General features: G+C 36.6%; 2 protein-coding genes across 2 annotated transcripts; one reads left to right on the top strand and one right to left on the bottom strand.

Moving 5' to 3' along the window:
* Positions 1–10,058: 10,058 nt before the first annotated feature.
* Positions 10,059–11,379, bottom strand: LOC107688403 (protein FAM221A-like). Its single transcript, XM_016486060.1, has 4 exons — positions 11,109–11,379; positions 10,766–10,939; positions 10,493–10,683; positions 10,059–10,371 (listed from the first exon to the last, which is right to left on the bottom strand). The coding sequence occupies exons 1-4, from the start codon at positions 11,171–11,173 to the stop codon at positions 10,136–10,138; spliced, it is 666 nt and encodes a 221-aa protein (XP_016341546.1). The 5' UTR covers positions 11,174–11,379; the 3' UTR covers positions 10,059–10,135.
* On the top strand, positions 10,276–14,877 carry LOC107688383 (coiled-coil domain-containing protein 126-like). Its single transcript, XM_016486041.1, has 3 exons — positions 10,276–10,337; positions 13,303–13,617; positions 14,618–14,877. The coding sequence occupies exons 2-3, from the start codon at positions 13,383–13,385 to the stop codon at positions 14,875–14,877; spliced, it is 495 nt and encodes a 164-aa protein (XP_016341527.1). The 5' UTR covers positions 10,276–10,337; positions 13,303–13,382.

The raw sequence follows: 14,877 nt of genomic DNA, 5'->3' as shown, positions 1-14,877 counted from the left end.
GGAGAGATCAAAACAAAACAACGGTCACTAATTAGAAGTACAAAACGAGGATTTGTAAAGAAGAATGTCGGAGGATTTCGATATAAGCCAAGAAGAGACTGGTTTTCCTTTGCTCAAGTAAGGAAACTTTGATTCCTTTGCTCCTGTTGAATTTTTGCTCCACATTTTGAATATGGATATTTTTCTTACAAAAACGCATCGATTCGCTACAGGAGGCCTTTGTTCACACCCCGGAGCTGTGTGAGACACTTTTTTTTATGGTTGGGTGCTTTTTATTTAACTTGTTTTGGACTGAAGCAATGCAACACCCGCTGACTGCCATGAAACAGCTTGAAAGATCAAAGACAATTTTTAATATAACTCCGACTGGATTCGTCTGCAAGAAGAAAGTCATATACACCTAGGATGACTTGAGGGTGAGTAATTTATGGGCTAATTTTCATCTTTGGGTGAACTAACCCTTTAAGGTACTTCCTTGCATTAAAACATGTTTCCTGCACTTTTTTTTCACAAAATACTACAGTATGCTTTGAAAACATAACAGCGTAGTCTATTGATAACACTATAAAATGTTCTGTCTGCCTTATTATTTTGAGGTAACTGCATGATAATAGCCTGAAACATGCATTTTGAGTTTGCGGTTTAAATCTGCTGTTAAAAAATTGAGTTAAAAGAAGTAGCATTTAAATGGCCACATTATGTCAGAACAAATTTCCTAGAAAATAATGTGCCTGTAATTATTGTGTTTCATAAGCTTATTCAACCGTAGGAAAAAAAAATGTATTTAACTAAAATGATAAGCGTGTGTATGTGTGTACATTTTAAGAAGCAATCTTTTCAAGAAAATAAAGGACAGAAGCGAACCACAGAAATACTGGTGCTGTGGTGCCATCTGTCACCTCCAGATCTTTGCCTTCAGGCTTGTGCAAAGCCAGAGGGTCAGAGTCTCCAGGTCAGACACAAAGGTGAGATATAACTTTAATGAAACCTCCTGCGTCTCTGTCTGACCCATAAAATCATGTCTTTGAGCTGCCAATCCAATAATGTCTGTCAAGAAAGCAGGTAAACTGGGAACATGATGTTTTTCCATCACCTGTTCATTCCTATACATAAACATTTCTGTATATTCAAGCCATAATCATGTTAATTTCAATTAAGAACTTCATCAGCATCATAGCCAAATATGTCCCAATTTCCCAATTCCCATAGAATTTCAGTGGTGTAATAGACCCTTTTCAGGTTAGACGCCATACTGAATTTAACATGTAGGCTACTGTATGAAAACGTGGCTGTGACGGATAGATTTACAGTATTTGCAATGGCTTGCATTGTATAAAGTTATAACATCACATAATTTTCACTCACAACTTTAGTAAAAATTAAAACAGTAAAACAGTAGTTTTTGTCTACTATTTTTTCTTTCAAAAAGATGTTTCATCAGCTGAACAATTGGTATGTTTAAACAACCGTACAATGAACTGAACGCGCATGAATTGAACACACTGTACTTCAATCCCTTGCAGCCTCATTTTCATTCCTGTAAAAAAAAAAAGGAAATATAGCACTTCCCTGACTAAGGTTAATTGGGATTTATCAATAACTCTTTCAGAGAACAAATATATGCCAGTAGGTGGCGACAAGTTACTCTTTTTATTAACAGTTACTGTTTTTATTAACAATTAACAGTTAAAGGTGAGGTAAGATTTCTGGTAGCCAATGTTGACATTTGAAATCACCAAAACAAACACACCCCTACCCCAAAAGGGTCTCGCCCCTATTTTGATAGCTCCGCCGAACACATACGTACGCAACCCAGGCAACGATTAGTTCTGTGAAACAAAGCAAAACCAATGTTACACCGTGTCTACACCGGATGCGAGTGGCGCGGCGCGACGCGACAAAATACTATGGAACTTATTATAGTCAGTGATGCTGTCTACACCATAGATATATATACATATCTATGGTCTACACTGGATGCAGCGCGGCACGACACGACAAATCCCCGACAGAAAACTGCTGCTGCGTTCTATTCATGACGTCTTGACACAAATTTCAAATGATTTTCAACGGTTGCTTTGTCGCGTCCAGTGTACTAGACAGACTTTAGCTGTTGCGGCGCAGACACGGTGTTACTCACCTATCGAGAAGAAACAACGCAACCTTGGCGTCCGATCGCAGACCTTCTGCTCCTTGAGTTCTCTCCAGCGCTGGAAAGCTGATCCGATATTTAAACGGGTCCTACTTCTTGCCTTATTGCCTTAAGCCTTCTTTTGTTCCGCAGACGTTTTCCTCTTTTGTTTTTTATCCGCCATCTCTATCTTTCTGTCGCTCGGCTCGGCTAATGTCCATCCTGTGCTCTGAACCCTCTTTCCTCCACATCATGAGTAGACACGCCCCTTACTGCTGATTGGCTACAAGTTTGTTTTGCTACTCGGCCCGAATCAGTTTTCTAAAGCGTTTTTGAAAAATCGCTTACCCCACCTTTAACTGAGTTATTGACTCTTTCATTCAACGACTACTTTGAAGGTGCTGAATTATACAGGAATGAAAGACATGTTTTATTAGTGTCATTGAATTATTCATACAACCAATTCGTTCAAAAACTCTGAATTGTTCATAAATGAAATGCCACTACTGCTCAGTGTTGTAATGGTTCTGTTGTGGCTTTGTTTTGAAGCATTTTTGTTTTCACAAAGAAAGACAAAGTGACTTAAAATATTGTATTTGAAATGTCAGTTAATCAGCTTTAACTGACTCTAACTCAGTTTTGTATAAAGACACACACACACACACACATGCAATGGGCCTGCCTAAAGGAAAGGCTGGTTGTCTGGGAAAAAAAATATGGTTGTATTCGCTCACAAAAAATGTCTGACTCACTGTGTGTAATTATTGTTTCTTCTTCTGCTCATTGTATCTGACTACTTAAACATGTTACATAAAAGCCTTTAAGTTAAAGAAAAGAGCTAAAAGCTGAATGAGTCCTGAGATAAGACCGTCAAACTAATTTCGCTGCACTCAAACACTAATTGTCTTTTCTCACTTTTTCCACCTCTTCCTCTCTTTCTCCTTATCTCTTTCTCAGAGCGGTTTTACAATGTCTATTAAAACATGGAACTTCACTGTTTTGTAACATTCTTTTGTTGTTTTTTTTGTTCGCTCATCCTAATTGTTATTTGACTCTGTCCATTCCTGCATTTGAGTCATGGTGGTTGGCAAATACAGATAACTCACTGAACCAATAAGGCCTCCATGAGAGGACCACGGTGGCCAGACACCTGAAAACAAGCTACTGCCAATGTGAAATTTATGTTCTGTAGCTTAGACATTTGCCACAATGTGAAATAAATGAAGAAATGATAAATGTTGTCCATATAGCACCAACAGTGCTTTGTTATTTCTTTAGCAGTTTATTAGATGCAAAGTGTTTATTCTGATAATTCGCACTGTATATATCTCCCAGTTTTGACTCTTTATATCTATAGTGTAATTTCTTGTTATTTACTATTCTAATTTTACACACCTCTTTCAGAATTGGCAAGATATCTTTTAAAAATATGAGGGATCATTAAAGTTGTGTTGTTTAAAGTGCTGCACTTATGAAGCTATTTGACATAGCAGATATAGCAGCACAAATATTTTACGAAACAAATTACTGAATTTATACATTATACTTTTCAAATTTTTGTAGATCCTTACTTTTGTGTAAAATGGGTTATTTGGTCTTGTACAATATATGTAAATATCTGTTGCAAGAAATACCAAAAACAAAACAAAAAAATCACAAAATATTTAAAAATATTTAAGCTTATTTATAAGCTTTGAAAACAGCGTAGTCTGTTGATAACAGTATAGAATGTCTGCCTTATTATTTTTAAACAGGATAATTTGTGTAAAATAAGTTATTATTTTGTCTTGTGGAATATATGCAAACATCTGATATGCAGCTTATTGAAGCAAGTACTAAATATAAGAAACAATTATAATTATTTTAATTGATTAAACTTTTTTTTATTTTATTTGTACAATTATTTTCTAATTTTTCTCATAAAAGGCTGAAAATATTGCAGATTCTTCAAGAATTATGCTTATTTATACAACTTATTAATTTATTAATACAAATACATCTCACAACTGTGACCAGAGGATGACTTTGGGCCCCGGGGGCCTCGCAGGACCATAATCTGTCCTTGGCGGTTGGTCTTCAAAGTGCAGTCATGTGTCTGAGGGTATTTAAGAGAGTGTGGATGCAGTATGAGGGCAAATCAGAGTGTTTTGATGCACAAACGACAGATATCATCTTTTATTACTGTCAAGCAAGCCCTTATTGATTTTGCACAGCTGCGTGATTCCACACTCGCTTTTGTCTCCCCCTTCACACTCATGGGCTCGGCTTGAATAAATAACACCACCAATCCCACAGTCTTCATCTCTGCTCCCTCACTCCTCCTCCTCCTTTTTCAATCCTTCAAAGCACCACTGAATAAAGGATTGGAGAGCAACAGAAGCACCTCGAGTCACGGCCACAACGCAGTTCCAGCATCGATTTTCAAGCTTTTTAACAAAGAAATTGAAAAAGCAATTGTCTTGACGCACTTTTAGGTCTCACTGCTTTGATTCAAGGTAATTGATGTTGTTCTTTTCAACATCACACAACATAGACTCTGACAATTTTGCAGCAATCTGTCAGGTTTATGAGAGACAGAGAAGAGGCAACATATTACGAGGCTTCAATGCAATTCAGTGTAATATAAACAGACTATTAATAAAGTCTGAACAGAATCAAGAAGTGCCTATGATTCATAGTTTGCTGGACAGTTCCTGACTTCCCATAGCAAGTTTGCAGAATGAGTAAAACTAATACAGTAGCATACTTTTTGAAATATATCATTGATTGACAGCTGCTTTGCGTGACGAATCTGAGCTATAACCTAACATAGGGGTGAATATTTTTCAGCTTATTTTCCACTCTCTTATGTTCCTCCCCAAACGCCTGTCAATCACAGCACCATAGTGACTGCGATAGCAGTACATCAGTTGCTCTAAAGACCTCAGAAAGGTTTCCATGGCAAGGAGATTAGACTTGTAAGAAGGTATATTTTGAACTTTTCCTTCTTTTCTTGCATTTTTATAATAGTTTCCACTGTCTGAGAATTTGTGAAGTGATTTCATTGTGTCTTGTCTTTAGATTAAGGTCAGTAAGGTCATAATTAATACAGCGATGGCTTATTGAAGGCATTATGACACCAAAGCATCTGTGAAGTTAGGCATCAGGGTTGATATCAACACACACACACACACACACACACACACTCAAATGCACCATCATCAAACACTAACACTAAACCGATGTGTCACCTTTCAGGTCAAACATCATCCCTTCTGCTAGCTTACTCCGGTGTTCTCTTTGGACACGGGTGTGTGTTTGTAGATTGTTTGCATGTTTAAAACTTCCCGTGGACACCTGCGTGTCAGAGACAAATAAAGCCACATCAATAATCTGAATCATATCAGTTCGTGATCTCTGACAAACCTGGGTTATTCAAAAAAATGGCACAATAGCGTATGGTTGTCTTAATCACTACTGCGATTACTTGCTCATTTCAGCTCAGAATTAAAATTCATGCACTGTATCACAGCAAGGAAGGGAATTAATCTGATTTCAATGTGAATCACTTTAGTGCCGCAGATCTGCTGAATCTAATCAGATTAATCAGATTACTTAAATATTTACACCAGCTCCTTTATATGTAATCCTGTCCTGATTTTCCTCTACGTCGTCATTCAAAACCTCCGTCGGATGGTAATTTTATATTTTGTTAATAAACGGTTGCTTCTCATTTTTCTGGTGATGCAGTTTTTATGAGTTCAAGGAGCCTTTTCAATTCCTTCTTTCATTATTTTTTTTAAATTAAAGAAGCATATAGAAGGAAGCAGGACAAAGCAAGAGTTTCATTATTGTGGAACGCTGCATGTATGTGTGTTTACGATTATGTGTTTGTGTGCATGGGTGTATTTAATTAAGCAATCTACCACCAACAAATCACTTGTTTTGAGTTCATTTGATTGAAATATAGAAATCATTATTTGAATGCATATGCAGCCAAGCGGCCACACGGGCTCCAAAAAGGGCCCAAAGTGGCTATCTAAATGATAAAATTACTTTTAAGCAAGTATCAAGAAACCCTCAAGGCATTTTTGTTGGATTTCTTAATAATACATTTTGTTTTATCAATTTAAATATAAAATTAGACTTCACTATACTTTTATTAATTTAAACTTAAGTCTCCAATGACAAATGGTCCTAAATGAACCAGATTAGGGTTCTTGGAGCCCTGATTTTAAGGTTCTGTAATAAACAATTGCAGGAAATTAAACCCCCAAACAAAGAACAATTTAAGCATATTCAAGGGTTCTAAATCAAAATCTAATTACTATTAATATCATGGTCACACTTTAGTTTGGAGACCAATTCTCACTGTTAACTAACTATCAACTACGAACTCCTAATTTGCTGCATATTAATTGTTATTAAGATAGTTGTTAAGTTTATGTATGGGATTAAGGGTTCTAAAATATGGACATGCAGAATAAGGCATTAATATGTGTTTTGTAAGTACTAATAAACAGCCAATATGCTAGTAATACGCATGGTAATAAGCAACTAGTTAATAGAGAGAATTGGTCCTTAAAATAAAGTGTTTCCAATATCATTAAAGAAACATATAATTAGGACAATTATTTATGTTTGTCCTAATGTTTGGGGATATTCCACTCAAAGTGAACTTACCCTCATTTCATTCCTGTCGAGTATGCCTTCCTTTCTTCCATAAAACACAAATGGGGATATTTTGAAAAATGTTCACACCGCTCTCTTCCACAGTGAAATAGTGACCAGAGACTGTCAAGGTCCTGAAAGAACACAAGTCATCATAAAACCATTATAAACGTAGCCAATACACTTTCTGAAGCCATTTGTGTGAGGAACTGAAACTCCCGGTCACCACTAGGGATGCCACAATTAATTTCCGTGCATTAAATCTCTCTCCGAATTGGCTCGGTTTGTGTGTCCATGAGTCTATGCGCTGAGATGAGCAAACGCCTCCCTGCTTATAACATTCATTTTTTAAAAGCAACACACGCCAAACATCTTCCCTTGTAATGACTTACAATGAGAAACGTTTCTAAACCTGTTGTCCAACAGAAGACAACATAATAGCATATTTTTACTCCACAACATCAGTTGAATGTTTGAAAAACTTACTTTTGTGATCTGATGTGCATGGCTTCTTATCACAGAATGAGGCAAAAAATATATTCTATACTATAATAAAGGCTATGTCGATTATAATGGATTAGAAATATACTTAATTATTACTAAAATACCCGAGATGGCTTGAAGAACACGGATAAACTATTCACTGTCACAGTCGACTGTTTATTTTCTTCATGTTTCATCGTTTAGAACGTTTCTATCTTCTTTTTGTCATCTTTGAGCGTCATAAGTTCTGTTACTTCTGTGATGCATATATGGAGTTTCTGCGCGAGGGCGCCCTCCGGCTACGGGTATGAATAAATAATGGCCAGTCCATCCTATTTTGGGCAAAAATAGGAAAAATAACACTTCTCTCAAAACAAATTTGAAGTAGATATATGATAATCCATGTTTTTCTCCAGTGTACAGAAGTATATAGAAGTTTTTTATTAAAGGGGTCATATGATGCGATTTAAATTTTTCCTTTCTCTTTGGAGTGTTACAAGCTCTTGGTGCATAAAGAAGATCTGTAAAGTTGCAAAGACTAAAGTCTCAAATCCAAAGAGATATTCTTTATAAAAGTTAAGAGTCAGCCACACCCACCTAAAACGGCTCGTTCTAACGCCCCCACATATCTACGTCACAATGTGGGAAGATTTGCATAACGCCACCCAAATGTTCACGCAAAGAAAGAAGGCGTAACTTTTATTCTCGCTGTAGTATTGTTGTTGCCGCCGCCGGCGCGATGCAACGCAATGCGTAAAAAGACAGTATAAGTCATTATAATCCGTAATTATGTCCCCACTGGATGCAACGAATGCCTCTTTATAATGGGTTTTCGTGTTTTTGAATCATGGCTCCGGCCTGACAGGGCATCATCACAATATGGTAGGGGCATAACATTTCCGTCACACGCTTGAGGTATTCGGCCAATCATAATGCACCAATCATAACGCGTTTCAGAAAGGCGGGGCATAGAGGAGAAACAATAATGTACAGTATGTGGAAAATAATGTGTTTTTTGAACCTTAAACTGCATAAACACATTTCATTACACCAAATACACAAAATAATGTTCTTTTTAGCAACATCATATGACCCCTTTAATTTGTTTTAATAATCACATTTTAAAATCGCAAAAAAAAACGAACCGAACCGAACCGAAAACCGTGGTTAAAAAAGGTATTGAACCTTGCCGGGCTAACTTTATTGTTGCACCCCTAGTCACCATTCACTTAAAATGTATGCAATAGATCTGACTGGACATTCTGCGTCTTATGAGGTCTAAAAGGAGAAATGAAGTCATATGGTTTGGAATGACATGAAAGTGAGTAAATGATGATGTTATTTTTTGTTTTTTTTTGCAGGGTTAACTATTCTTCTGAGGAACCTTTTGTTTTTAAAGTGAATGTACGACACTGCAGACAGTGAACATCGGTCAACCAGTGAACTTAGACCCACTTTATACTGTTTTCTCCTGCTCTCCCTGTCGTTAACTGATTTCTGTGTAACTAAAGATTTGAAGCTGAGGGATTTGGAGGAGGGGGACAAAAGAGAGGGAACGAATTAAAGATATAATTGAAAAGGTAGAGAAGCGCAGGGTGCATAATATAATACCATCTAAATGAGGCTTAATATAAATAGAGGACCAGGCAAAGAGCGGCAGTACAAAAGAGACTCCTAAATAAATCAGCGAGGTATTTTCAGAGTGTTGGTGGCGATGAATCCACCAATGAGCCGCGTGTTTTATTTCAAGTATGGTAATGAGAAGAGTCTGTGTTTGGTCTCTTTTTCATCACCGACGTCACCAAAGGCAAGTCTCGCAGGTCACACACACTCGCAATTGCGCATTTCATGAGACAGACAGATGTTCTCGAGAGCAATTGAGTGGAGATGCATATCAGAACAGAGGAAGAGTGTATGAACATATAAAGAGGAAGTCGTAACGAATCCAATCTAATGGAATCTTGAGGAGCTTAGGATGAGTCATGAAACATTCCCATATACAAAAACAGAGCAGCACATTCAAACATATTCTGAGATTCAAAACACACACACACACACACACACACACACACACACATGTGCCCAGCACATACAGCAAACCATTGGTACCGAACTGTACCAATGATTAGTGGTGAAATTGTTTCTTCTTTCTTTCTGCTTCTTGAACAGAAAGCGATTGAATGCGAGCCACAGAGCCTGCGGAGTTCACAGAGCACGCAGCCCTCTGTGTCTCATAGATAGAGCACAAACATTCTTTTAATTACATCCATTATTTGCTATTATTGTTCTGAACATTAGCAAGTAGAGAACAGCAACTTAAAGCCAATTCATTGAAAACAACGACACATCTCTCTCACACAATCAAGTCAATGCTGGTGAAGTGAAGCAGAGGCATGTGTATCACTACTGACCTCTGCTGGTCAAAAGTGGAAACTATATCATTAATTTTACAAATTTAAATAAATTTAAACATAAATTCTTAATACTAAATGAAAAACTAAATAAAAAGATTATTAAATGTATTCAATTATTACAGTTATTTATTAAATGTATTTATTAAAAATTAAATTATGGAGCATTGATAATTAACTCAACTAAATTCTTAATACTAAATTAAAAACGAAAAAAAAAAAACATTGTGGAATATTTAAAAAATAAATATGATTTCTTGATAAAAATATTTGCTGCGATTAATTTTCACAATTTATGACAAAACAGCAAAACACAAATATTAAGAATTAGCTCTCAGACTAAACAGAAAACATTAAAGTAATATATAATTAAATAACGGTAATGTTGACTCTAAAGGTGTGTGCTAACCTAATGCTAACATTATGTTTGTTGTGGCACAACTGTTAGGAGACACGTAGCCTATTGTGTGTGCTGTTCACATGTATTGCCTATGCCACTTGGATCCAGTCTCAGGTAGCCATCCTCCAGTGAGCTGAACCCAGTTAAGCCTCCCATAGCCACATAAGGAACAGCTCTGCCCACCGGATGACCCCGTGCCATGCGCTCTTCCCTGGTTTCAACCAGCATCACATGGGCATATCCAGGCTGACCACATCCGCAGGTAAATGGACTTCGATAGCCAGTGCAGTGAGTGCCTGGAAGTAAACAGGTTTATTTTAAGATCCGTTTTTATGTTTTATTAAATGCTTATGTGTAACATGATGAATTATGTAAGCTTTCAATTAATAATAGGGGATGCAATGGTGCAAAACTCACATTTCTTGCACTGGTGCCCTATAGTTTCACTGTGCTCAGTGGTTGTGTGTTTGCATTGGCAGCGTACTGCCTTAGAACCATTGATATGAACGTATTTATAAGATACACATTGACAACCTTTGACCCTGCAGGTCAAGAGTATAGGCCTTTCCTTTGGCAACACCTCAAAGTCTGTGCAATGTTGTTTATACCTGAGAATGAAATAGAATTATTGAAGAATCAGTTTGTGTACGCGTGTATACATCAATAATGTATATTACTGGTGATCCATACCTGTGTGTACAGAAGCAAGGTGTCTCTGGTCCAATGAGTTTGCAGTCTATCTGTCCCAGGACGCCAAAACTGACATAAAGGCGGTTCTGTATTCTTCTTGGCACCACTGTCTCTTTGTATTTCTTGTACTCTTCCTCTGAAAACAGCCTCCCTCCATCATCTTCCTCAACAATCCTTTGCAAAACAGGATATTCAGTGATAGAGAATTACACGTTTTCAAACATGCCAAGCTTCAGCTACAAAGGGATGTACAAAAAAAAAATTATAAAGAAATCTTTTTTTTTTTTTTGCATTGACCACGTGAATAGACGTTAGTTACACCGATTTCCCCAAACAAACCCACCTTCTATATTCTAAATAGACCTCCAATGCATTGGTTGCATGTTTGTCGACAAATATCTTTTCCATTCCACTGTGATTGTGACTCTTTTTTCGTAGTTTTGTCTGTTAATATAAACAAGTACTCGAGCGGCAACGCTTGTTTGTAGTGAAGGTTGTTCTTGGCGTCTGTGTTTCTAGGCAACGACGAAACAACAGTGATCAGCTTTCCCTAAATGTAAAAATCCAATCAGTAATATCTAATACACACTCACAACAATTTTAATGTATCTCGACTACGTTTGTACCTGTGAACTACATTTCCCATGCTGCCTATGGACTTTTAAGGGATTGACGCGAGTCAGACTCATATCAGAGAATCGTTTCCTTCAAACAGTTCTTTTCTAAAATGATTCAGTGATTCTTATGTTATAACGTAGTTTGCTCGGTCGCACTGTCATAATTAATATATTTTGGGAAAAAAAGTATATACTATAAAACATTCCAGAAAATACGCAGGCCCATACAACTGTCTATTGCGTTTTTCAGTGTATTAACAAAGGTGTTCATTGTAATGACATGCTCATAAAACATACAGTAATTTGGAACCTAAATATAATTTGCATCATCAGTAAATCATTCTTTTTTTCTGACTGAAAACTGCTCGAACTGATTCGTAAAAAAAATCGCTCAGTCTAGTGTGAGAGATTTATGAACTGATTCATTGAAAAGATTCGACCCAAAAGAACAATTCATTCACAACCGGACATCGCTGGTGCGTGTCGTGACGTCGTACGCAATAGCTCGTGTGGTCACCACAGGGAATTACTACTGAACAATTTTCTGTATTAGTTCCTAGTTTCACTACACCAGGTGGCTCCGAATGATAATCTGGCATTTATTTTAAGGCGTTAACGTTACCTCTAAAATAATTAGCTTCTTACTTAATACAGAGACGCCTGTTTTGAAGTTATGCTGCAGTTTGAATATTGTTTTAATATTACTGATTTTTTAAGATAGCAAACGTGCTAAGAAGATGTCAACAATGTGGAGTCTACAAACCTGTCATCTTGACCAAAGTATTTAAGGTAATTTCTATATTAGCTATGTTACCGTAGCAGTTTCATCAGGCTGTTCCAGCTGTTCAATAACGTTACCTTTCAAGCTCGGCCCTGTCTTAAAGAGATAGGTGTGCAATCGTACAGTTGATTTCGTTGAGCTGCTTAATATCAGTCTGCAGACCTTGAGAACCGAGTAAAAAAGATAAAACAAGCATGTGTAGACGCATGATATGAGTTCAGCCAGAATGCTGAAAGCTGTTTGGTTTTTATATATTGGCTTATACTGCATGCCTAATATCAGGTCCTGTTTTTCTGTTAATGCCAACCTTTTCTCCAAGACAGTATCATTACAGCAGCTTTATGATGACATCAACAGTTAAACTGAGTCAACTCTCTAACATTGTTTAACTAATAATCACGATCTTTTCAGCAAAGGCATGATATGTCTGACCTCAGAGCTTTAACCCAGATTTGTGCTGTGATTCCCATCTTAAATTTAATGTGACTATACTTTTGACAGCTTTTCAACTGAAAACAATAGTTTGACAGGGTGGAGCACACAGTGTAAATCCCTTGTACTTTGGTCAGTCTTTGATAATAACAGTCACAAGATTGATTTAATCTTGACTAATATTATCAATATGCATACTACATTTTAACTTTACTAATATTGTTTTGCTGTTTCTGTGGGGATGTGATGATTGGTCATATTTGATCATAAGTGGTAATTTCTCCCTCCTGCATTTTAATTTTAATTTGCATTTAATTTATCTAAAGCACCGTCTCATTGAGTGATTTGTGATTGGTTGGAGAATAGCACTATGACCACTGAGAAAAAGTGTGATGACACGGCTTCTATTCACTTAACAATGGAAATGTAATTTATTCATACAAACTGAAATCTTAGGCTTTGCATATTAACTGCAACTACAACTATTTAATATGATTAATCTCACAAATTTCTGCGTGTGTGTTGTATTTTACAGGTACATCTGGCACCTGACGCCAATTCAGCAATAGACAATTACTTCCATGCTGTTAATTTCCTAGTAAAAACGGCTAAACAAATGCATGAGATCAGTGACCTTATTACGGGATCTTCTGCCCATTCCTAATTTTAACCTCCACTCTGCTTTTTCACGACTTAATTATTCCCAGCCCTGAACCTGACACCCTCTTATAAACCTGTCCCCACCCCATCCCCTTAACCCGGGTCCCATCAGACCTGCAGCATTGCCATGCTGGGCTGTCTGCTGCGTAGGAGCATGTCTCACAGACTGAGTGTGTTTCTGGTGGTCTTCGGCCTGGCCTGGTGTCTGCTGCTGCTTCACTACACCATCACACAACCACAGCGCCAGAGCAGCGCAGAGCTCCGCCAACAGATCCTCGAGCTCAGCCATCGCTATGTCAAAGTGCTTAGCGAGGAGAACCAGAACCCTTCAGGGCCCCATGGCACCTCCATGGCAGGATATGGTAAGAATTTATTATTCTATTCATTATTTAACCACCCTCCCGTCGTTCCTAACTTGTCTGCTGTTTTATAATGCTAAAAGGCACAACAAATGTATCATAAAAACAGTCCATATGACTTTCACAAAAGTCAAACAATAATTTTGTGTGATGAAATGACCAAAATTGATGTCTATAGCAAAGGTTATCATGTGTATTTTAACCAAACAAAATTGTGCAGTTTTAACTTGTTACCTGAGCTTAGAAATTTCTTTACATTTTACAACAAGATTCAATACATTTACATTAGTTAGTGCAATAGTTGTCGTGAACAATGAAAAATATTTTTATTGTAGCATTTACAAATGTTAATGTTTTTTGTTCATAAAATATTAACTAATGTTAATTTTCACAACTTAACAGTAGTTAATGTGTTAACTAATGTGAACTAACAATTAAAACATTTACAACATTTATTAATCTTGTTTTCATTTATTAACGTTAGTAATTAAAAATAAAAGTTTAATGTCGATGTAATGAACAACTGTATTTTTTATTAACTAACATTAACAAAGATTAATACATTTTGAAAAAAAGCTCATTAAATGAAAAAAAAATATTTTTAGTAACTAACACTTACAAATGTTGTAAAAAAAATATATTGCTCATTGTTAGTTCACATTATATTTGTGCTGTGAACAAATATAATGAACTCCAGTGTTTATACAACTTTTGATTTTAAAAATTAACATAAAAAAATAATGAGGGCTGTAGAAATACTGTTTTATTTTGTTAACTTTGTAGTTGTCAAATGTTTACAAATGAAACCTTATTGTAAATTGTTATCTAAATTCTTTTACATTCTTTTATAAAATATAAACACTTTTATTCGTGTTTTTTTTTTTTTTTTTTTGTGAAGTGTATGTGAATGAATGGCCTGCTTAGCATTCAGGGAGGGTGTGGTAGAAAGAGGTTTAGAAATAACATAATACTAATCCTTGCCTTATCTCTTGTTCTGCTGAAGCTGACTTGAAGAGGACAATTGCTGTGCTGTTAGATGATATTCTCAGCCGTTTGATGAAAGTGGAGGCTGCTGTGAATGCCTCCATACAGAACATCTCCCATCCTGCTGCTGGTGCCGGCACTCTCCTTGCTGCCAGAGTCACTGTTTCCAGGTCCACCAAACAAAATTTGTCTGCCCACCGGCCAGAGAGACATAGTAACCCTCTGCACTTCCTGTCACAATCACATGACAGGTCACATAAGCCGCACTCTTTGAAATAG

The sequence above is a fragment of the Sinocyclocheilus anshuiensis genome, unplaced genomic scaffold, assembly GCF_001515605.1.
Source record: "Sinocyclocheilus anshuiensis isolate Anshui unplaced genomic scaffold, SAMN03320099.WGS_v1.1 scaffold209, whole genome shotgun sequence".
Classification (NCBI taxonomy): domain Eukaryota; kingdom Metazoa; phylum Chordata; class Actinopteri; order Cypriniformes; family Cyprinidae; genus Sinocyclocheilus; species Sinocyclocheilus anshuiensis.
The sequence above is the reverse complement of the archived record's forward strand: the minus strand, read 5'-3'. Positions and strand labels throughout refer to the sequence as shown.